Source organism: Pongo abelii, chromosome 7 (assembly GCF_028885655.2).
Source record: "Pongo abelii isolate AG06213 chromosome 7, NHGRI_mPonAbe1-v2.0_pri, whole genome shotgun sequence".
NCBI classification, from domain to species: Eukaryota; Metazoa; Chordata; class Mammalia; order Primates; family Hominidae; genus Pongo; species Pongo abelii.
The window spans coordinates 67,270,914-67,296,426 of NC_071992.2; the positions used below are offsets into that span (position 1 = coordinate 67,270,914).

Sequence of the window (25,513 nt, forward strand, 5' to 3'; positions counted from 1 at the left end):
AATATAACAAAATGTAAAAAACACTAATTTGTATCTTCAGAGTTAAAAAAAAAAAAAAAGTAACAAAAAAAATAACAAAAAAACAGATGCACAGGATTCATGAAAAGGTGATCAGCAATCTTGGAAGCTAAAGCCATAGTTGTCAACACAAAATTCAACGACATGGCTTAAAAGACACATTGAGCAAACTCCCAGACGACACTAAAATGTTAGTTAAATAGAATGTAGGAGATAATATAAAAAGACATTTTCTTAAAAAAATTTCCTTAGTGTTACAGGACATACATCTCTAGGTTGAAAGGTTTCTCTGACTGCCTAATACCAAGAATGGTTGGGATTGGGAACTGCAAGACATTATCATCGGACATAATCTATAAAAGAGCACAGATGGAATGGTATTAGATTTCTCAACACCCTAAACGACAGAAGACAATGTCTGCAAAAAAAATGACACTGTTAAACTATCAATCATGAGCCTATTTACAGAGGTTCAGAAAATTTCACTAATTCTTTCCTAGGAAGTCACTTAATCAAAACCTCTAGTAAGAAAGATGAGAGTCCATGAAATGCAGCTTCCTAACAAAAATGTTAAGGAAAGTTCTAGAATATGAAATAGTCAGCTTACAGAGCAACCAGATGTTTGAAACAGAACAGTTCCAAAATGGAGGTCTGAGAAAAGTGGCTTGATAGACTAAAATATGAAGCAGCATCTGCATCTGAAAATACTGAAGCTATGATAACTACAAGGTAACAGCACAATAAGAAAAAAAAAATCTTCAAATAAAAATTTGTGGGCTGTACAAGAAAATGTAATCATCATTCATGACCTAGCTCAGCAGGGAACAGTTAAGTCTTCATAATGCAAATCTTAATGAACAAACTAGAACATAATAAAGTATACAGGAAAGACAGAAGTGGGAAAGTAGTTATGAAAGAACTACATCTTATATGAGAAAGTCAATTAAAACTGTACATGGATTTATCAAAATGTCAGTATAGCCATATAATTTGGCACTCCATATACAAATGTCTTTACAATTAAAAGTAATCGCCTCCAGGTGGCAAAATTTGGGAAATAGGACAGGGATCTTGGGGTGTTATTATTTTTTGGAAAAGATGTGCATGTTTGTACCTTGACAGTTTTAAAAAATCAATAAAAATGACCGTTCATATGATTTCTGCTCATTTTGTTCTTAGTATATCCACTCACCTTTGCCAGAATAAATCAATCTATGTAATTCATGTGTGCTTAAAGTTTACTTGCAGTAAAATGTGATTTAAATCTTCACTTACATAATAAAGGGATCTACATTTCTATGCAAGTCTGAATAGTACCTTACAGGTTTGATTGTATTACATAAAGAAATCTTTATAATAGCTAACACACGTTGAGTGCTTAGCATATGCCTGAAATTGTTCAAAGCACTTTACACTTATAATTCTCATTTAATCTGCAAAATAACCCTCTGAGGCAGGTCCTATTATTACCCCATTTTAGACATGAGAAAACTGAGGTTCAGAGTTTATGGAACTCACCTAAAATTAAAGTTATATCTAAAACTGGAAGTGAGGTATCCTAATGCCAAAGATCAGGGTACACCACCTTTACCCAAAGCTAATAACTCAGTTGACGAGTTTAGATTTCCAAGTTTCATTTCTCTTCAACTTTTTAACTAAGAAAAGTATTTCGTTTTTTGTGCTTTATAAAGATACATGTGAACAATGACAAGACAGACACAAAACAGCATATAAGGAAACTACAGGCAACAATCTTCAACAGCAATATTAATAAGATAATGATTTGATTTGATATAATGTGTCACAAAAATTCCACAGCACAATGACCACATATGAAATTTGAATGGTACCAATTAAGTCAAAATGGCCTACCTGGCAGATTCATTTACACCTAACCAGATCTGTTTAACAAAATCACCCTCTATATAAAGTTATTGCTTTAACAGTCTTTGCATAAAGATGTCATGGAAAGATTAAATAGAAACATGTGAAATCATTTGTTCATTTATTCATTAACTTGTCAAATTCAGTTTTCTATACACTATGATGTTTATTCCATTTTGTACTATTAGATATACATATTTAAAAAAATATTTAACTTATTTTTATGAAGAAATTAAATATTTTCTGAAAAAGAATTATTTTATTATTGTTCTCTAGCAACGAACCTCAAACAATTCTCATCCAACTCAACTAACTCATTTAAATAACTTTGCTCAATGGCAACTTCTCTAAAGATCTAGTTTACACAATTCTATTCTACATAACACTGTTTACCCTGTTACATAGTATATAGTTAAAGAACATTTTTGTAATAAACATGTTTCTCTTTGATATGATACATAACAATATTTTCACACTTCCCAGCAATCACTCAAATATATTAAAAATGTATCCTTCTTTAAAAGGCACACACATTTACAGGTTCAAATCTTTATTGTTTTAAAATTGTACAGTTCTTTTACAATACAATATTTTGTTATTTAAATGACCTCTAAATGGTTAATGTGCAATGAATATCTTTTGTTCTGAAACTCAACCATGAATTACGATTTCATCAATATGATTATTCTAGAGTCATAAAGATGTTGGGAAGGTTTGAGTCTGCATTTGAAATGGTTAGTAGCACAGACTCTTCCCCTTAGAACCCAAATGACCAATCCACTGAAAGTGCTTTTGAAGACTGCTGATTATTTATGGCTGATCTTAAAATCAGTCAATCAAATTACAGTTCCTTTTTTTTTTGAAACATCAAAGGGCATTTAAAAAAACTGAAACAATTTGCTTTAGTATCTACTGAGGCAAACTCAAAATGATTATCGGCATGCAATAACACTCCTCTTTATTTTAAATAGTTTTGAATAATTTATACATTTTATAAAGAATGTGTTAAAGAGTGCAAGTATTCTGATACTGATTTCACAAAAGGACAAATGCTGGTAATAATAACATTTAACATCTAAGTTCAAGCTAGTGTATATTTAACAGGCAATTAATATGGCTCAATAAGCCACAATGCACAAGGTATGCCCTTTGAGAAAATGAAGTAGTTTGGTCCGCATTTCTAGAGTTGTCTGGGTAAAAAAAAACCAAAAAACAAAAACCATTTTAATTCAGCCAAGGATTTTGATGAATTTATTATTCCTAAAATGAAGCCAGTTAAAAAGTAAATGATGTACACCAATGAAGTATATTGTCACGCTGACTTTTGCATAAAAAGATGGCCTGCTGTTTTTGGAGTGATGAATGAGCAATGCAGGACAAATCAGAAAAAAATGTCATAGAATGTATTAATTTTGTCCATAAGTTATACTTTCTTATTCCATGATACGGCTTTCACTCTGTAAAACTTTGTCCCCAAAGGAACTTTAAATCTGTTTTGTGCCTAAGAGGGAAAGAAAAAATGGAATCACTAGAGTGATTAAACCACATCTCAAACACACACACCCACCCCAAAAAAACAAAAAGAAACAAAAAAAAAATAAATAAACCACATCACTCAAGTACCCTCCTATCATATTACTCACTGCTGAGTATTGAGGGGTTGGAGGGATGTGGGGGTCTTTATCAAACTATGTAAGACCTACCCTCTACCCCTCACCAACAGAGAATATATTGAGTGAATAGGAAAGACAAAGTTGGTAGCCACTGCTAAAGAATATAATACAAAGTGAGCCATACATCATTATTTTAAGTATCAAAGAAACCTCAATACTATATGGTTCGAGTTCTATTCGTGTTTTGTACATTGAGGTCCCAAATTATAGTGAGTCAGGAAGAATGCTCAGAAGACTTCACTGACTCTAGAGCACTGATATTGTTATACAATCAGTCCATTTGTTAAGCCACCAAAAACTTTACACTACCTTTCTTCAATGGGGGCAGAGTATGAAAATAATAAAAGATCAACTGTATTTATAAATAAAATTCCCTTTTTGTCTCTAGTTATGCAGGGATTTTTTTTTCTTGCAAATTAGTTACACTAGTAACCTAATAGTCATAGAACACAGACTTCATAGTAGTTTTCCATTATATGTTGATAGGTTGTAGTTAATCTATCTTTACTATCTAAGGACAGCATGAATACTTATAAATTGCCAGTTCAAACTCACTCTCATTAAATTCAAGCTCTAACTCAAATGAGCATAAAGGCCAAGAACAGCAGTGGTAATGATTTCTATATAAAGCTGTATTAAAATCTTCTTTATAGTTCCTAGGCTTAGTATCACATGATGTCGTTTTTACCTTTTTGGCTTGACAGTATTCTTTTTCCATTACTTTTCCAAGTACCCAGGGTCTTCTAGATGCACCTGAAGCTAACAAAATTAAATAGTTAATCTCTTTTTGAAAGTATGATTATAATTATTCACGGAAACATAACTGCCAGAATTAAAACAGACTGAAAAAGCTCTCCTGAGTGGAAGAATATGTAAGACTTTAAAAACTACTGAAATCACTGAAATGCTTAACAATTTACAAAACTAAATTCATGTTACTTTTCAACCAGTAATGTGTGCGTAGCTCTTGTTACTCATTAAATGTACATGATATGTCAAATCACAGAAATAACAGTTCAGGAAACACTAATAATCTAAGTACAAATCATGAACAAATATCTAGGAATTCTAGGCTAACTCAATAGTGCCATCTATTCAAAGAACTAATAAAGATGACCTTTCCCATTTCTTTAAGCAAACAAAATGTATAGGTTCAAAGCAAAACACTCATTTTTGATGGGCAGTATTTTTAATACAAGTTCTCAAAGGCAGCAACTGAACAGTTCTCACATCTGTATGCCACAGTGCTTGGCACAGCAGTGTGTATACAGTTGGTACTCAATAAATAACTAATAAGGGCTAAGAACCAAAAAATTCTAGAAGGGCAGTACTTGTGTGAATGAAGGAAAGCTGAAAAATGTGAGAGAAGACAGGATAATCCTAGTCCTCATAAAGCCAAAATGTGACAAGCCAAGTGGTACCCATTCTCTTTTTAAATTCATCAGAAAAGAAGCTGTCTTATTAAAGTTGACTTCAAAAGTATTCAGGCAATAAACTACAGATGCCTTTCAACTTATGATAAGGTTATATCCAGATTAAACCCATCCTATATTGAAAATATCTAAGTTGAAAATGCATTTACTACTTCTAATCTACCATACACCATAGCTTAGCCTAGTCTCAGAACATTTACATTAGCCTTCAGTTGGGCAAAATCATCTAACAAAAAGCATATTTTAAAGTGTTGAATGTCTCATGTAATTTATTGAATACTAAAAGTGAAAAACAGAATGGTTGTGTGGATACTGAAAGTAGGGTTTCTATGAATGTGTATCACTTTTACACCATGGTAAAGTCAAAAAATCTTAAGTAGAACTACCATAAGTTGGGAACTGTCTGTATTTTGTTTAGGCTAAAGCCTTTGAAAGAAGGCATACGGATTTTTATTCCATAAAAATAATTTGGGAAGATATACATGAAAGATATCCCAAATAAATAATCAGAAATAAACCTGAAGAATACGATCACATGACAGAAACAGAAAAGCTCCTGAACAATAGGATGTGGTGAATTCTCTGAAGAGTAAACTAGCACTTCACAGCCAATTACTAACATCCAAAAAGAATCATCTAAAAATAAATGCTTGTATGATGCCAGAAGAGTAATGAGCCCCACTAACAAAAGGCATAAAAACACTCTGGTAATCCGCACTCTCCCAAGGCAACAACACAGGGGTAGCATGATCCCCACTGGCATTCCTCAAAGGAAAAAAGCAAGCGGGGGTTATTAATGGTTAAGTAAGACTGTTAAATAAATAAATTCTTTTCTGCAGTACTTGTGAAAGCCTTTAAAATGGCAGTGTGCATTTTTAAAAAAGTTTTTTAATGTTTCCCAGATTTAAACACTGAACTCTTCAAAATGAACATGGAAATGTTGAAAGGCAATGGGCTAAGATGTAACTTATCATCATACGGTTCTGGGGAAAAAAAGTGTGCACACATTTGTGTATATTTATATATTAGATACATACACATAAAGAGATATTGCCAAGTGGGGTAAAATGTTAATAACAGATGAATCTGGGTAAAGAAATATAGGTTTTCTTTGTACTGTATTAATCTTTGCAACATTTTCTAAGTTTAAAAATCATATTCAAATAAAAAGTTTAAACAACTGAAAAACAAAAAACCCCATAAAAGACAAAAGAAATATCAGGTTCATTATTTTCAAGGTAAAAAGTACTAAGTAAAAATACTAAGTTATAAGCTATCTTCTCATTTTTCATGGTTACATGATTACTGTTTCGTGGATACTCTAAACAGCCAACCACAAATAGCCATGATGGAGTTGTCATAGGAAAGCGGCCTAGTTCAAGACTAGGAATTTGCCAGCCTGGTCAACAAAGCGAGACCCTGCCTCTACAAAACAAAACAAAAAATGGGCATAGTGGTGGTGCAAATCTATAGTACCTAGTCCCAGCTACTCAGGAGGCTGAGGCAGGAGGATTGCTTGGGTCCAGGAGTTCAAGGCTACCGTGACCAATGATCATGCCACTGCACTCCAGCCTGGTAATAGAGCAAAAACTTGTTTTAAAGAAAAAAAAAGCCAGGTACGGTGGCTCAAGCCTCTAATCCCAGCACTTTGGGAGCCCGAGGCAGGCAGATCACGAGGTTAGGAGTTTTGAGACCAGCATAGCCAACAGGTAAAAACCCATCTCTACTAAAAATACAAAAATGAGCTGGGCGTGGTGGCACACGGCTGTAATTCCAGCTACTTGGGAAGCGGAGGCAGGAGAATTGCTTGAACCTGGGAAGCAGAGGTTGCAGTGAGCTGAGATCGTGCCACCGCACTCCAGCCTAGGCGACAGAGCAAGACTCCGTCTCGAAAAAAAATATCTTCTATAAATATATAGATAGATACTTGACTTTGTTGCGAGTCAGTCCAATTAGATTAGGAACATCAATCTAAATGGACTTACTTCGTTTTAGTGTTAAAAATAATTCTACTTAGGCTAAGTATACCAGGATATGTATTCTGTTCTTTTTTAGTATTTTAAAAATCAAATAGATAACAGACATTGTTACTTAGTATATTTTAACAAAGCTTATTTCCTTTTTAAAAAAATAAGGGTATAGAACAGTATAATGATAAACAAGGTAGGAACATAGGATGATATAGGATAGACTAGGCATTTTATAATTTAAGAAAACTTTTTTTGCCAAAAAATAATACTTTTATATAAACAAATAAGCGTACATTAATCTTGAATAGTCTGTACATGAGAATTTTGATAATATAATTATCCAACTGCTAGGGTTATGAGATGTCCGAATCACTGCACATTCTGATCAACTGGTCCCTTGTATAAGCTACACTCCTTAATTCTGAATTGTAAATGGAATCCATGAAAATAATCTAGATAATACAGATTTTATAAAAAAGCAGATTACACAGGGTTCCCTCTTAGTGACTTAGTACTTACGTAATTAAACAGGGAAAAAAAATCTTTACTTATATAATTTCCTCCATTCCAGGTTTATATTTTAGTCATGGAATGACACTTACCACCCTCACCTGGTTTGAGATCCAGGGCAGGTAGAGACTCTGAATGCAGAAAATATAAAGTAGGACTAACAGTAAATAACACATAATTGTCATGGCGTTCATCTAGGATGATGAGTACCAAATCTCCCACCTGAAAACTGAATAAAGAAATGCAATTTTATTGACTTAGAGTTACTTTCAATCCCCCTATTCTGAAAACTTAGCATATATACTTAATGCTCAACTACATATTAAGATATTAACGCAATATTAAATTTCACATTTACATGATACTCTTTTTGCATTCTGCCCAGGTCCTAATGGGACTGCTGGTCATGCACAGATATTCAAAGGATGATGTGAGGGGCTGTCAAAAGACCAAAAATTTCTTTAACAAAGTTTCTATTATCTAACGTTAAGAAACTGGATGAAAAGCAGAAAAAGCACCCATTATAGTTTATCCAGTCATAGCAAGATTTTTTTCTCCTAATCTTTCATTTCACACCAAAAATTCAGAGAGACATCTCATATACAGTCACAGTGTCAAAGAAAAATTAGATCTTGTCTCCAAGCGTAGTGCTCTTCAATTTACAAGAAAAAGCAACTGAGCTAGGTCCAGAAGTCAGGTGCTTAATTAGGTCTAAACAAGTCAACAGATATTACCATTTTGGGGTATAAGCCCGAAAGAAGAAGACAGGGAAAGAGAGAAGTGGTTACAACCAATTACATGCTTACGTGGTGTTTGTCTCTTTACAGCCTTTTTCAGAACTGTTGTTCAAAACATCAAAAGGCCTTGAAAATCAATCTCATATTTTTTAGTTGTCAAGATCATTTAAATTGGTAGATCCTATATCTAATAAATCATCAAAATCAGCTGGGGAAACTTTTAATGTCTTTTATTTATTAAGTTACCTTACAAATACTTAGTGATTACCTAACAACCATGTGGCAGACACTGTAATGGCTAAACGCCAAAAGCTAATAACTTAAAATGGGGAGATGGGAGATGGGGCCTCTATGAGGCAGTCTTTTTGGAGCTCCTCTCTCTCTAGTCTCTGAAAGACCATTAATGAACTGCCCATTGACATGACATACAGCTGGTAAAGACACATAGCACTAGGCCCTTTCAAATCACTGAGAGAAGATGAAATTTTAATGAGACATGAAAAGTCAGAATCACAGATATCTGACAACCAAAAATGTGGTCAACAAATTTAGAAATTTAGAAATAAAATACAAGAAGTTAAACAAAGGGTCTTAACTTTCACAACCTTCCTGTCAGGATAAAAGGCTGAACACTATTCATAAGTTGCTAACAATGCTTTTATTATTCCAGAGCTCTATTTAAATAACCAAAGCTAAAGAAAAATTTTAACTATGGGGTAATACAGTGCAGGAAAATTATTAAACCACTCAACTGATAAATTCTGTAAACCAAAAATAAAATTTGAAGCCCCCCCAACCAACCATCTGAATGAACTTCCTCCTCTAGGCCAGTGCCCTATAAATTTAACCTGAAAGACGGGTTCAGGCCATGACAAAAGGCAGGGGTTGGACTTGCCTCATCATGTCCTCTTCCCTTTTAGAATTCAGGAAAAGTCAACAAGAATTTAACACTAACACAGAGGTTAAGCCTGATAAGAAACATTTACAAACTATTATCTGTCAAGTCTGCTACCTGGAGGCTTCATCTGCATGACAAAACTTTGGTCTCCACAACCTCTTATCTTAACCTAGACATTCCTTTCTACTGACAACTCTTTCAACCAACTGCTAATCAGAAAACTTTAAAAATCTACCTATACTTTGGAAGCTACCCTACCAGCTTTCACTTGTCCCACCTTTCTGGACCAAACCAACTTCAATGTCTCATGTCTCCCTAAAATGTATGAAACCAAGCTTCCCCCTCACCATCATCATGACCACCTTGGGCACATGTTCTCGGGGACTCCTGAGGGCTGTGTCACAGGCCATGGTCACTCATATTTGGCTCAGAATAAATCTCTTCAAATATTTTACAGAGTTTGACTTTTTCACTGACAATTTGTTTATTATGAATTTGTAGAATATTAATAAAATGAAATCTAAAAACTAAAAATGAGGAAACATTGCAACTTAAAAACAAATCAAAACTCTCCAATATAGATTAACAAGACTAAGGAGATAAATGGGATTTAAAAGAGGTAGCACATGCTGAAAAGTTAACTGGAGGAAAAGGCTTCAAGGATATTTATGTTAATCATAATGCTATAATAGGAAAGTTTTGGCAATCTAAATGTTTCCAGAATAACAATTTAGAAAAATCCTGCTTTCCAATAAAAAACTTTTACTACTACTGACTGCAAAACACTCAGCTCAATGAACCTGGACCTGAATTACTGTCACTGAAATACATTTTCATTAACAATTCAGTGAATGTTTTTCACAGAAAAATACCCACAAAACTAAAATACTTACTCTCTAATAGCTATCTTTTCAGAATGCCTTGAAGATACTGAAGACATGCTCTGAGACATCTAAAAAAAAAAAAAAAGTTTATGAACTTACACAATTTGAGTACCACATGCATTCTTACTGCAAAAATTTCACCCACTGTTACAAACATTCAAGCCTGTGTCCAGCTTTAAAGAGCCCAAACTAATATAGTTCTTATGTTCATTAATAATTTCTTTACTTCAACAGTTAGTAAATTTGGTTAAATTAAAAATTGATTTTTGAATCACATTTTATTTATATTACATAATCTTAAAAATAAAACACAGAGAAAAGGACAAGTTTTTCAAGAAGACTTTGAAAATTCTAATGCATTAGATTCAAAATCTTTCATTTTGGAAAAACAACAATGTTGGAAACAAGTGCTCAGTGTAGCCAAAAGAAACCCACACTTAGAAAATTTCTTGCCTTAGTGCTCAGCATAGCCAAAAGAAACCTACACTTAGAAAATTTCTTGGCAAGGCAACTTTACTTCTGCAGAAGGCTGCTGCTCGCAGCCGTCACAATTGCAAGAGAACACCAAACAAAGGAAGGGAGGGGTTTTATCTCTAATGCAGTTTCTGTTTCTATGTCCTTCCCCTATTGGCTGGGGTTGGACCACACAATCTAAGCTGATCCCAGTTGGCTTAGACCTAAACTTTTTCCAAATAGGGTAAATGCGCGATTTGTGAGAAAAGGAGAAGGCAGAGGGGAGAAGGGGATGGGGTTGATTTACAATCTTACAACTTATGACCAGGAAGTTGAGTCTTTGAAGAGGAACTTAGTTGTCCCAACAAACAACCACAACAAAAAAAAACCCAAAAAGATTTAAAATCTCCAGCCTGGGCAAAACGGTGAAACCCCATCTCTACCAAAACTACAAAAAATTAGCTGGGCATAATGGCAAGCGCCTATGGTCCCAGCTACTTGGAAGTCTGAGGTGGGAAGATCACTTGAGCCTGGGAGGCAGAGGTTAGAAGTATAATGCAGCAAGCAAAGACACCTGGTGACCATCAAACAGGCCATCTGGAGGCAGAATGCTATCTGAGGAATTTAGAAGTAATTAAACTTTCCTAGCATGTGGTTACAGGTCTCTTTCAAAAATGTTGTAGGTAACTAGAATTTCTATACATCTCCAGAATGTATGCATGCCAAAACTCACTGAACAATCCTTGCTGACATCAAGACAAAAATGTCTACAAATGTAATCATTTATCATGACCTACATGGCCAACATTGGTCCAAACTACCTTTAAGATCCCACCTTAAGGTCCATATATGCTCGTAGGGAAAATTCACTACAGCGCGCTCAGTCCTCTCTTGCTGAGGCACCCTGCCACACTCTTCAGCAGCATTCGCTCTAATACAACTTTCCTTTTTCAAACCTATACTGTTGTCAGTAAATTCTTCTTACCAAACCAGAGTCAACCACTTTGCAATGGCCAGTGCTCTGACACCTTGCCTAGCAAACACTACTACTCTGGTTAGACTGGGGTGGGAGCATAAAGTTCTGAAGGCTGAGAACAAACCTCTTTTCTCATCTTCAATGCAACTTCTGAGATGTCTCAGTTTAAAAAAATTTGTGAATAATCACGAAACAATGAAATTTGTGATAGCCACCCATTTCCTCTACTGATGATGAGAACAATGAAATGGTACTTGCTAGCTGATAAGCTATAGCCATAGCTCAGCCGGGACTGTTCTGCTCTTCAAACAAGCTTCAATCCATTTATCCACACCATCTCATAAGACCTGGAGCATGGAAATCAAGGTCTTTGAAGCTTGAAAGGGTGGTAAAACCACCTATTTTTCTCAAGCAAAGTGAGCTCAATGCATGGTTGCACAAACCAAGGACAGATAAGGATTTTTTTGTTTATTAAGTCAAATTTGATGCTCTGAATTTCCTCCACTTCCCTCTGAACACTATCTGGTACAATGCAGGGTTCTCAATAGGTGTTTTTAAAAAGAGAAATAAAACAACAAATAATAACTAGGAAGGCCTAAAACTGTATAGCAACTTACTAAAATTATCCAGACAAATGGTCTATATCCTGCCAGTGAAGACAAGATTGACCATCATTTTTAAGACCATAATTCAACTTTAGTTTTTTAAAAGCTTAAGTTTTTTATATATTACAAATAAAGACAATGGGAGAAAAAAAATTGTGAATATAGCTGTTAAGTCTATGTGAAAGTGCAATTTACATTTGGACACCTTTCTGAATGTGACTGTGATGCTCTCTGGGTCTGAAAGACAATGTATTCTGTGAAAAGAAAATAAATCTTGGGAACCAAAAATCACTAAGGAAAAGGGAGGTCAAGCTGGGAACTACATCAAGCAAACGTGCCTCCCATTTTATTCCTAAAATAAGATAGCTACAAAGACCTCACAATTTGCCCAGAAGAAAATTCCTTGTGGACAAAAAACAGACAGAACTTGAAGTCATCCCTCTGTTCCTCTGCTCACGTGAGACAAATGAGTATATGATTGCTTTCTCGGCCCCACTGCTTTACTAAGTCAGACTAAAGCATAAGTGACAATTCCTCTACCATCCTCTGGCATGTAAATTGTGTATTCAGTAAAAGGCTAATCACAGTTTCAAAATAATGCAACCATTTGTCTCTTATCTACCTATGACCTGGAAGCCCTCTCCCCAGCTTTGAGTTGTCCCACATTTCCAGACAGAACATCTTACACATACTGTTTGATATCTCATGTCTCCCTAAAATGTATAAAACCAAGCTGTGTCCTGACCACCTTGGGCACATGTCAGGACCTCCCGAGGATGTGTCATGAGCTTGTCCTTAACCTTGGCAAAATAAACTTTCTAAATTGATTGAGACCTGTCTCAGATACTTTTGGGTTCACAATTAATTTACAAACATAGCCAAGCATCTACAGTATACCAGTTACCATTCTAGATGCTAAGAATGTAGTGGTAACCAAAACTGATTAAAATCATTGCCAAACAGAGCTTATATTCTATTGGGGATAAATAAAGCATACTACATAAAACACATATTGAGTCATGTCTGAGATAGACCATTCTTCTAAATCTTTGTGATAAAATTAATGATTCACAGTATAATCACTACAAAATATGTGATTTTTGCTGTTCAAGCTAAGGTATAAAGAAGAAAGGAGATGTCTCACCACAAGATATTTTTATTTTTTAAACAAACTAAATTCTAAAAAGTATTTCAAAACTTTTTCAAAAGTACTGAACAGAAGCCTTAAACTGTTCCTACTACCTTGTAAACTGTAATTAATAGAACTTGAAAAAGTAAAGTTATTACTTTATTAAAACATACAATTGGCTGTAAAATGGGCTGTTCAAAAAATTGGTTAAATTCACAGGTTAAAGCCAAGGCAGTTTGGCTGGGTGCAGCAAAATTCCAGGCAATTCCAATTTGCCTGGAATCCCAGCACTTGGGGAGGCTGAGGCAGGCGGATTGCTTAAGCTCAGCAGTTCGAGACCAGCCTGGACAAGATGGTGAAACCCCATCTCTAAGAAAACAAAAAAACAAAACCTAAAACCAAAACAAAACAAAAATTAGCTGGGTGTGGCAGCAGTCGCCTGTACTCCCAGCTACTTGCTGAGCTGAGACAGGAGGATTGCTTGAGCCAAAGAGGTTGAGGCTGCAGTGAGCTAAGATCGCACCACCACACTTCAGCCTGGGCGACAGAGAGAGACCTTGTCTCAATTTTTTTTTTATTAAAAACAAAACAAAACAATAAAAACCAAGGCAATTTACAGTACCACATGGGATCTCTTGCCTTTCAGGCACTTTCACTTAAAAATAAGATTCATGAAAAGGACTGGGCGCAGTGGTTCACACCTGTAAATCCCAGCACTTTGGGAGTCCAAGGTGGGCAGATCACCTGAGGCCAGGGGTTTGAGACCAGCCTGTCCAAAATGGAGAAATCCTGTCTCTACTAACTATGCAAAAATTAGCTGGGTGTGATGGCGCACACTTGTAATCCCAGCTACTTGGGAGGCTAACGCACAAGAATCACTTGAACCCGGGAGGTAGAGGTTGCAGTGAGTCGAGATCACACCACTCCAGCCTAAGCTACAGAGCAAGACTCTGTCTTAAAAAAAAAAAAAAAAAATTCATGAAAAGATATAATGTATTAAAATTATGCACACTTGTGAGTAAATATATTAATATTCAAAAGACATATGAAGCATAGCTCAAAACTGATTTTGATGATGTTAATAATCTTAGGTGCTTCAACTGGTCAGACCTACAGCTGTAAATTCGCCAAGACATTATTTAATTTCATGCTAAGAAAAAAGTCTGACTCTACAGTCAGGAGATAACTCTGGCCTGACTTCAGCATTCTGAAAATCAATAGGATTCAATGACCAACACGGACGAACAAACCTACTATAGTCAATCAAAACATACATCCTCTGATGGAATATCTTCATAATGAAATATAATGCAAATCATTTAAAAATGTTAAGACCAATTTACCAAGAAGAAAAATCTTACCAGTCTTTGATTTAACCGTTTATTTTCTTCTTCTTTCAATTGCAATGTCTGCAGGTGGAAAAAAGAGACATGTGGTTTACCCTTGTACCTACTCAAATAAATCTAAACACTGATTGTCAAAGTTTTCATCAGACAAAAATGTTTGGTGCAGGTATGAAAAGTTGATGGGGATATTATTTTCTATGAATCCTTTCCAAATGTTTTCATTATCTACCAGCTTAAATGAGAACCAGAGCAATTTTAGATACATTTACCAAGGACTGTCAAACATTAATACGCATTAGAAACACCTGTGGAATATATAAATATGTAGTAAAATTTGGGATCTATCCCCAGAGACTTTGTTAACTAAGTCGTGCCTGCGAGAATACATCTGGCATCTGTAACATACATCTCAGGTTATGCTGAGGTAGGAAATCACATAACCCTTTCATAATAGAAAACATGCTATATTCAAATGAAGTTGTACAATTCTGAATTTGGATTTTTATCAATTACACTTGTGAAGAAAAAAAGTCATTGTTGAAAATCTTATAGGCCTAAAGAATGAAAAGTAATCTATGAACAATGATCTGCCAAATGTGTACCAATTTGATCTTATAGTACCCTTAATAAAGGAAACCCTTTATTATCAGTTTTTTCTTGTCCATTTCAATTTTTTATTTAAAACATAACTCCCTTCATTACTTATTTTTGTTTTTGCCAATTTCTAAAAAGTATTTAATACGTTGTTTTTGAAATAGATGTTTAAAATTGCCATTCACGTTATTTTGCTGAATTCTCAACTATTAGGTAAAACTATTACTTTACACACTGATTTAGTAAAAACTACCAACTTTTTCCTCTCATACAGACTTCATTCATTGGGAAATTACAACAAATGGGAGGGTTGAAATACTGTCAACTGCTTAGCTAGTAAGATCATAAAATGACAAGACTTCCCAAAACAGTGACCACAAAAATAAGTTAATCACAAAAAGGCTTAATTTATAAACACAAATAGTCTATTGTATGTTTCCAGAATGAAGTTTAACTGTATCCAAAAGTGAACATATTAAACATGGTACTTCAAGAAGAGAATTTACTTACTCGTTCTAACAGCATTATCCGCTGTTTTTCTTCAGACAACATATGAATATTTTCTCTAAAAGTGAGAATAATTGAGTTTCAGTTTGAAATTCCAAACTTTACATTCTTCAAGATTTTAGAAATTAAAATATTAATACAGATCACTTTAACAATTTAAGGGTTTTCATAAATTTTCAAAAGTAGCTTATTTCAGTTAGCATGTAATTTCAATGTTGTATATTCTCTGTAGCAGACCTAGATCTATAAACCTTTTGAAATAATAAGTAAAACTTTGTGTATGCATTTATCTAGAGATGTCTTTAAATTTCTTATTTTTCCCAGGCATTAAGAACCACTCTTCTTAATACTTGTGAGTGAATCCATGATAAAGTCGTAGTTCTTGAGTGGCTGAAGACTTCAGTAGATTTACTAAGTGGATGCTATGTACTCACTAGTTACTATGCCAGGTGTGAATTTGCCCAATACACTAAAACATCCAAAAACAAATTAGAAAATTTTTTAAAATGCTATAAAATTAGAAAAGAGAAAAACAATTATTATTTAGGTTTTAAAATTCATCTACAGGTATAATCCCCTAATTATATTTCAAGTAACTTGATGCAAGGCAGGTATTCTGTCTTCTTCAACATGCTAATTCTTTAGGAAGAGGCTTTGCCTAATATAAGGTCATAAAGATTGACTTCTGTAAGAGTTTTATAATTTTAGCTTTTACACTTAAGTCTATGATATATTTAAGTCAACCTGCGCATATGGTGAGGAAAGGGTCCAACTTCATCCTTTTGCATCAGGATATCCAGCTATGCTATCCCTGCACCATTTGCTGAAAAAGCTATTTCCTTCATGGAACTGTCTCAGCACCTTTAACCATAATGCAAGGGTTCAACCGACCATGAATACAAGGGTTAATTTTGGACTATCAATTCTATTCCATTGATACAGTCAGGCTAGCACTACAGTGTCTCATTACCCTTGCTTACAAATTTTAAAATTAGTCAAACAGTGTGAGACTTTGTTATTTGTCAAGATTGTTTTGGCTATTTTGAGACTCTTGCAATTCCATATGAATTTTAGGATCAGCCTGCCCTTTTCTGCAACAAACACAGTTCAGATTACAGTAAGAATTGTGTTGAACTGGCAGATCAATTTGGGGAGGGCTACCATCTTAAGGTGATTAAGTCTTCCAGTCAGTAAACACAGGATGCCCTTCTGTCTTAACTTTTTTCCATGTTTTGTAATTTGTACAAGTATTGAACTTCTTTTGTTAAATCTATTCGTAAGTATTTTTACCTTTTTGATGCCATGAGAAAAGAAACTGTCTTTTAAATCTCATTTTTGGATGATTCATTGCTAGTAGAAAGAATGACAATTTTTTTTTTAAGAGACAGGGTCTTGTTATGTCATCCCTGTTCACAAACCCCTAGGCTCAAGGGATCCTGCTGCCTTAGCCTCCTAAGTAGCTGGGACTACACGTGTGCACCATCACAGCCAGCTCCAATTGATTTTTGCACACTGAACCCGTATCCTCCAACATTACTGAACTAGTTCATTAATTACAGTATTTTTTTAGAGGAGACCTTAGGATTTTCTAAATAAAAGATCAGGCTATGTACGCAAATAGAGTGTTTTTTCTTCCTTACCAATCTAGATGCATTTATTTATTTATTTATTTTTTTGAGACAGAGTCTTGTTCTGTCACCCAGGATGGAGGGCAGGGTCGCAATCTGCAACCTCTGCCTCCCAGGTTCAATCAATTCTCCTGTCTCAGCCTCCCAAGTAGCTGGGATTACAGGTGCCCACCACCATGCCCAGCTAATTTTTCTATTTTTAGTAGAGACTGGGTTTCACCATGTTGGCCAGGCTGATCTTGAACTCCTGACCTCAGGTGATCCACCTACCTTGGCCTCCCAAAGTGCTGGGATTACAGGCATGAGCCACTGCGTCTGGCCAATGCCTTTAATTTCTTTTTCTTGCCTAAGTGCCCTTGATAGAACTTCCAAGTACAATGTTGGGCAGCAGTGGCAAGAGCAGGCCATCTTCATCTTGATTTTAGGGGAAAAGCATTCAGTCTTACACCACTGAGTATGATGTTAATTGTGGGTTCTCACAGATGCCTTTCAATAGGTTGAGGAAGTCAATTCCTAGTTTGTTGAGTGTTTTTATGATGAAAGGCTGTTGGGTTTTGTCAAATGCTTTTGCTTCATCTATTGAGATAATCATGTGTTTTTCTGTCCTTTCATTCTACTGATATAGTGTATGACATAAATTGACTTTTAGATGTTAAACCAACCTTGCATTTCTGAAATAAAGCCAATTGGAATTCCTTTTGTATTCTGCCAGACTGGATCTATTAGTATTTTGCCGATAATATTTGTGTCAATAGTTACAGAAGATGTATTTTCTTCTTTTGATATATTTGTCTGATTTGGTATTAGTATATAATACTGGACTCAGAGGATAAGTTGGGAAGAGTTCTCTCCTATTTTATAAAAGAGATTATAAAAAACTGGCATTATTTAAAAGTTTGGTTTTTATCTTTTATTTATTAAAAATATTAACCACCAGACTTCTGCTGTTTATGTTTTCTGTTGTACTCAAGTTTTAAATTTCAATGTAATATCGATTATTGTTTTCCAAGTGCTCTCCTACTCTGATTTCAGAGTAGTCTTATTTTCTTTAATAAGTTCAAAAAAAATTTAGTCTTTACTACATCTATCATTTTGTTTATATATACAACGTAAAATACGACTCACCTCTCACCAATAGATAAGCAATGCCTCTAATGTCCCATTCTGAGGAGTCCATCCTTTACCAAACTGATTTAAAATGCCACATGTAGATTTCCACCTATATCCACTGGTTTGTTTCAAGATTACTAACTCTATTAATCTATTTGCCTGTGGCTATACCAATAATGTACTGAATTAAATACTATCTATGTAGTTTAAGACTATATCGTAACACCTAGCAGGACAAATCTCTACTCTCTGATCTTTATTTAGAAATGCTATCAATTATTTTTACACATTTTTCAACATGAATTCTAGCATCAAACATCACTTTTTAACCTAACATATTGTTAGAATTTTAATTGAGTAATAAATTAAATCACTGAATACATCTGAGGAGAAAAATGATATCTTAACAATACTCCATTTCCATCTATCTTTCCACGTATAGCTTTCAGGCCTCTTCATAAATTTAGTTTTCTTCATGAAGTCTTGCGCATTTTTGTTAAATTAATTACAAATAAGTTATTCCTTTAAATTTTTATTGGGATCTTTTATACATATTAAAGTCAGCTTTTGCTGGTAAATATGCAAGCTACTCCTCTTTGGATATATCTATGACCTACACTCTGATGTACTCTGTTAATTCTAATATGTCTTTAGGTCTTTGTGGTTTGTAAAGGACACTGTCTGAAAATGAGGACATAAAAAGTTGTTTCCAAATTTTATTTATTGTCTTGCTGAATAGCAATGGTGACAGCTGGCATTGTGTTCTTCCTGAATTTATGAAAAATACTTCTAAATGTTTCAATATGAAATATGATGCTTGCTATGTCTCTCACATATACTTGCAAATAAAAAGAAGTTCCCATCTACTCCTAGTTTGCTAAGGATTTTTTTTTTTTAAATTATTAAATAAATGGGCACTGCATTATATCAATTGTCATTTCAGCTTCTACTGACATGATTCGATAAACCTTCTCAAGTAATCAGTGAGTATGGTTAGGTATTCTACTGTTTAGTTATTACTCTGGCATTCCTAAAATACTCCACTGGGTCATGATGACTATATCATCATAAAACCACAAGGCATTTGATAAGCTAAAATTGTCTTTAGGATTCCTTGTATTTATAATTCACAGGTGAGATTAACTTGTATCATGTTCTCTGTAATTTTTAAAACTGTAACTAAGGTTATGTCCTCTTTTCATTACACATATTTATTTGTACCTTCTATTTATCTCAATATCTACTAAACAACTTTTATTTTATTATGGCTCATTTGCTTTTATTAATTCATTTAAAAACAAAGGAACTACACAGTTCTCTCCGAGCACCACTTTCATTATATCTGTTTTTGATACTTTAGTTCTGAATAACTCATTTTTCATATTTATAAAAAACCTACATATGATCTGACTAATATGCAGAATCTTAAGTTTATCTCATGGAGGCAGAGGGCAGAATAGTGGTTATCAGAGGCTGGGGAGAGTACAGAGGAGAGGAGATGAGGAGAGGTTGGTCAACGGGTACAAAGCTACAGCCAGATAGGAGGAATAAGTTTTGGTGCTCAATAATGTACTGCAGTATCTCAAAATAGCTAGAAAAGAGCATTTTGAATGTTCTCACCATAAAGAAATGATAAACGTTTGAGGTGATGGGTTAATTACTCTGATTTGAATGTACACATGTAACTACATCACACTGTAAACCATAAATATGTATAATTCATGTGTCAATCAAAAAAGCCTTACATTCCTAAAGCTTTTTAAAGCCCTTTGCTTTGAATTTCTTTTATATTTTTTCCTTCTATATCTTTCTGAATCATTATAGTAAACTTTCTATACCATTTGGCTCTAGGTACCTCTCCTATATGTAGAAAGAAGTTGGATTATTTTTTTGAGAGGTTTTCATAAGGTGGTTCACTTTTTTCACACATGTCCGGACATATTTATGTCATTCATGTTTGCTAAATAACCATGTTTTCTTGATTTGTTTTTTTGATTTGCTTAACCATGTTTTCTTGATTTGCTTTTTTGAATTACTTTTTTTGTTCTATTTTATTTTTAATATACATTCTTAAGCCTTATACCTTTCAAAGTCTAAAGGTAACCAGTTTCTATTATTTTCCTTTCAACCAGACAGAAACCTAAATAATTTTATTTTTCAAAAACAAACAAACAAATAAAAAACTCCCCTACCGAAGTTTCTCTAAGGTCAGGCAGATAATGGGCTTATATGAAGATGCAATTAACTGCTTTCCTCTGAGTGGGTAGGGGTGGGGTACGAAGGACCCTGCAGTTACTGGTGTCTTACTGTGTACCAGACCTTCTCACGGGTGCTCATTAAATTTAATGCCTGGCCGGGCACGGTGACTCACGCCTGTAATCCCAGCACTTTGGGAGGCTGAGGCGAGTGGATCACCTGAGGTCAGGAGTTCGAGACCAGCCTGCCCAACATGGTGAAACCCCGTCTCTACTAAAAATACAAAAATTAGCCAGGCGTGGTGGCAGGCGCCTGTAATCCCGGCTATTTGGGAGGCTGAGGCAGGAGAATCGCTTGAACCCGGGAGGCTGGGGTTGCAGTGAGCCGAGATTGTGCCATCGCACTCCACCCTGGGGGACAAGAGTGGGACTTCATCTCAAAAAAAAAAAAAAAAAGTTAAAATAAAATAAAATAAAATTTTAATGCCCAAAGCAACCCTGCTGGTGTATCATAACTGTTATCTTGTTATCATAACTGTTATCTTGATGGAAAAATAAGGGAAGATGACTTGCTCAAGTTCCCAAGCAGGTGCCAGACTCAGGACTTGAACCTGGATCTGTTTGAACGAGGGGACCATGTTGATTCTATCATATCTTTTGGTAATCACTTGTTCGAATTACTTCATCTCACATGGGGGTGTGGTGTTCACTGACCCACTGGGCATAATTCTTTGTGTGGCATAATGATCTGGACTTTCTGCCCTTGGAATCTCAGTTCCCATATCTGAAATCCCAGAGGTGCAACTAGAAATGCAAACTCTACTTGCAAGGTCCTTTGGAGAGGAGCACTTTCTCCTCCCAATTCTGTCTCTCCCATAGATATAATTGTAAGCACAATTTTAGTGGTCTTTCACTATATTCAATGGAGAACTGGTAAGAAAGTTCTAAATTCCAGTAAGCTCTGCCAGGATTTCAATGTAATGCAGTAAACATTTGCTATATATGAATAAACAAATAATAATAATAATAAAAACCCTTCCCTGCCTTTCCTCACCAAAATGAATATATTCATTACTACAATAACCTCTTTATAGGTAATGGACCCCAAAATGTCAACATTCCTTGTAAATAAGAATGGCTCAACACTACTGCCATGATCCTTATCTTGGCAGTATGGGATAATTCTGGTGCACATAGTTCGTATAGTATGAGAGTACCCCAAAATAATTCATTCAGTAATGTTTTCTCACATTTACAGTTTAAAGAATTAAAAGAGCACAACTTTCAGATATATGGGCTGTGGACAACCAGTAATGCTAAAAATATTTCCTCTCTTCAGAGCTTTATAACTTATGGAATTGCACTAGCCTTAAATAACAGTTGAAAACAGCCATACTTACTGTACAGACATCATGCTTGTCTCCATTGCTGAATCCACTCTTCCTTCATCTGCTGTTTCCACAGCGGATCTATCTGATTCACCTGGGAGTTCAGGTGCACAAGCTCCATAAAGTTCTGGGGCTGTAGCTACATACGGTGAAGGAACAAAACTGCTACTACGCAACTTACTGACTTCTTCTTCAAGCTTTTTCTTTTCCTCAAGCAAACGAGCTCGATCTTCAGAAAGTGACTCTATCAAATCTAAAAGACACCCAAATTGAAAAAAAGTATCATGTAATTAAAAAAAAACATTTTGCATGAATGTATCTTTTTCACTTTAAAAAATTTAAAGAATAGTACAAAACAGTACAAACCTTTATCCCGTTCTTGTTGCTGCATTGTACTTTTCAACTTATCACTAAGATCGTTTATTATGTTTTCTTTTCTCATTTTCTCTCTTGTTAAAACAGTGTTAAAATTGGTCTGGAACAAGAGAATAATTATTTAAATTTATCTACATGTACTTAGCAGCTAGGACTTAGAAAATAAACTTGCAAATATTCTTTTCTGTGGCACATTTGTACATGGAGATGATGGGGTATGATTCGTGAAATGTTTTAAAAATGAAAATGCAACATACTGTGGCAAAGGTTCTACTTTCTTGGTTCCAATTTAAGTCTCTTGAAAGCAAATCCTATTTTCTTATTATTGTCTATTTATTTACTGTCAGAGATTTTGAAATTTTGAAGAATTAGAAGAATCAATAACTTAGAGTGCTGTTAGACACTTACTTTTTTCCTAGAGTAATCATCCTGCCTCTGAAACCTTCCTTGTCTTTAGCATTTGATCACCACCCTAACATTTTAGATATGACTCTATGTTCCTTATTTCTCTTATTTGGATATCTGCAATGGTCACTGGAATGCTGATTTATATTGGTTAGACTTGTTATTCCCCCACTTTTATAAACTCTGCTATGAAGCTCACATATCCAACTGCCTGCATGGATCTCATGAGACAATCTGGCAATTTTAACTGCAGTTTCTTTAATATAAGATGACTGAATTTGCATAAAAATTTTGCTTAGGCCGGACTTGGTGGCTCATGCCTGTAATCTCAGCACTTTGGGAGACCGAGGTGGGAGGACTGCTTGAGCCCAGGAGTTTGAGACCAGCCTGAGCAACACAAGATCGAGTCTCTACAAAAAATTATCTGGGTGTGGTGGCACATGCCTGTAGTCCCAGCCATTCGGGAGGCTAAGGTGGGAGGACTGCCTGAGCCCAGGAGTTCCAGGTTATAGCGTGCCATGATTGCACCACTGAATTCCAGCCTGAATGACAGAGTGAGACCCTGTCTCTAAGAGGCAAAAAAAAAAAAATTTTACTTACAAGATTTCTGAGCTTCTTGAAATGTAAAAGCAATAGATGAATGATGAAATGATCTAAATTGACTCTTCTCATCTGCCCAGCATTTCTAATTCCAAAATTTTAAGAGCTCTATGGTCCTTGGATCAATGAATAATGCTAACAATGCTGGCAATAGGGAGATTTAGGAAAAGTAATACAGCATTTTTAATAAAACTTTAATAAATTCATTAAATATTTAATTAAATACAATTTCTGGCCACAAAGCATATAGGAAGATCTCTCAAAAAGAAACATTTAAGATACGGCTTTGTATTAAGCCATCTCTATGTATTTTATTTATATATAGAAAATAAACACTTATAAAAACATATAAACCATTACGTTTATTTACATGATCTTTGCCATTTCTGTAATTTGAAATGAATTTTTAGGAAGATCATCACAATTTGTAATTGGCAAATGAAAAAAGGGGGCTAGTTAAGAACCAATTAGTTCCAACTCAGAACTCACCTATACAGAGCTAAATACACATCATGGAAAATTGGAAGGTACCTTAGAAGTCATTTCTCCCACTCTTATTTTATAAATATTAAAAGAGGCATCAAAACATGAAGAACTAAATTAGATAGCTGTCAATACTACACTTTTGGTTTCAGTTAATTCATTCTTTACTTAATTTTAGAAATTGTACATGTGCTTATAAAAGAACACACAAAGAGACAATGCAACGCAGAGAGATAAAGAGATCAATATGCAGAATGAATCATAGAGAAGAATCTATAAATCCAGATTCTTAAAGAGAGGTTACTAATGACCTCCTCATTGTTAATTCTTACTTAAAACTTGGCTATTCCTCCTCCCTGAACACTTAACTTTCCTTGGCTTCCCTTAAGCCACACACTTTTTTTTCTGGTTGTGCTTTTCTCATTCCCTTTTCCCAGGCTCTTCTTTCTTTCCCTAGGCCTTAAAAATCTAAAATTGTTATGAGGTTTGAACTATACTTTATTTTCTTTCTGTTCTCCGATCTACATTTTTTCAAATTCTACAAAGACACTAATTAATCATAACATTTTAGGAAAAGGAAAAATACCACATAATATTACATGTGTACAACAACCATAATATGCAGTTTCAGAAATGTATCCCTCAAAATGTATACTCCAAACTGCAATATTATCCCTGGCCTGAATTCTAGCAGTAGCTACCAAATTGCTCTTCCAGCTGACTGCTTTGCAGTTCTCCAATCTTTCTTCATGTTCCAGTGGGTGATCTTCATTAAGCATAAATCTAATTATGCCATTGTAATTAGTTGCTGTCCAGTACTTTAGGTAAAGTACAAGCTCTCCAACAAGGCATCTGGTTTTTGATCTAACCCCAACATGCTTCACAAGCACTACCACTTACTATTGACCAACAACAGTAAGTACATTAACAAAATTCAATAATATTCCATCTTAATCTACCACCAGCCTATCAGAAGGATAAGAATTACAGAAAGGGTAAGATATTTATGTTGATCTGATTGTAACTTAGGATAACAAAGTTTAGAGAATTTGAAGCTTACAGAAAAAATAAAATCATTTTTTAAATTAAAAAAATCATTTCATAGAAAACTAATCTTAGTTCTAAAGAGGTTAAATGATCTACCCAAGATCACATAGGTAGTGAAGAAACCAGGAACAAAACTCACATTCCCTCGTTTCTAATCTAAGACTACCTCATTTTGAAGCACCTGGTATTGTCATGTGACATATTACCATGAAAAATATTATTTTCCAGATGAATAAAAAAACTAATAAAACATTCTTAAAAATACATGCTTTTGTCATGAGGAAATTTATTAACAGGATCAATGCAAGGAAAATCACATCTAAGATATAAGAAACCCTCAGCTACATAAAGAAATTGTATTTGTTAATTTATGTCTACCTTCTTTAGTTCTCAAATGAAATGGGAAAAGAGATACAGACCTGCTGTTCCGCAATCAAAGATGTTCGAACATTTTGCATTTCTTCATTCTTTCTTTTTTCTTGCTCTTCAAGTTGTTCTAGAAACTTAGCTTTTTCTTCCTGAAGCTTTTCTTGAAGTTCAGCAACTAAGCTTGAAGAATCTTCTCTGGTAGAGTCAATGGCAGGACTTTCAAATTAAATATAGCATTAAATTAAAAAAAAAATTACAGACATACAAATATACCAAATATCATATTTAGGAAATTT

General features: G+C 34.7%; 1 protein-coding gene across 10 annotated transcripts in view; it reads right to left on the reverse strand.

Moving 5' to 3' along the window:
- Positions 1-2,435: 2,435 nt before the first annotated feature.
- The window catches only part of RB1CC1 (RB1 inducible coiled-coil 1), a 91,950-nt gene continuing 68,872 nt past the window's right edge, over positions 2,436-25,513 (reverse strand). For 6 of the 10 annotated variants that reach the window (XM_024251073.3, XM_054561609.2, XM_002819077.5 and 3 more), the window contains 9 exons: positions 25,268-25,433; positions 22,305-22,413; positions 21,951-22,191; positions 15,621-15,675; positions 14,532-14,579; positions 10,017-10,075; positions 7,581-7,717; positions 4,264-4,334; positions 2,436-3,403 (listed from right to left, as the gene is read on the reverse strand). In XM_024251073.3, coding sequence (XP_024106841.3) covers positions 3,326-3,403; positions 4,264-4,334; positions 7,581-7,717; positions 10,017-10,075; positions 14,532-14,579; positions 15,621-15,675; positions 21,951-22,191; positions 22,305-22,413; positions 25,268-25,433 — 964 coding nt within the window. In that variant the 3' untranslated portion in view covers positions 2,436-3,325. The remainder of the gene's footprint in view (positions 3,404-4,263; positions 4,335-7,580; positions 7,718-10,016; positions 10,076-14,531; positions 14,580-15,620; positions 15,676-21,950; positions 22,192-22,304; positions 22,414-25,267; positions 25,434-25,513) is intronic. The other 4 variants (XM_063726652.1, XM_054561611.2, XM_009243800.4 and 1 more) reach the window with 2 other exon arrangements.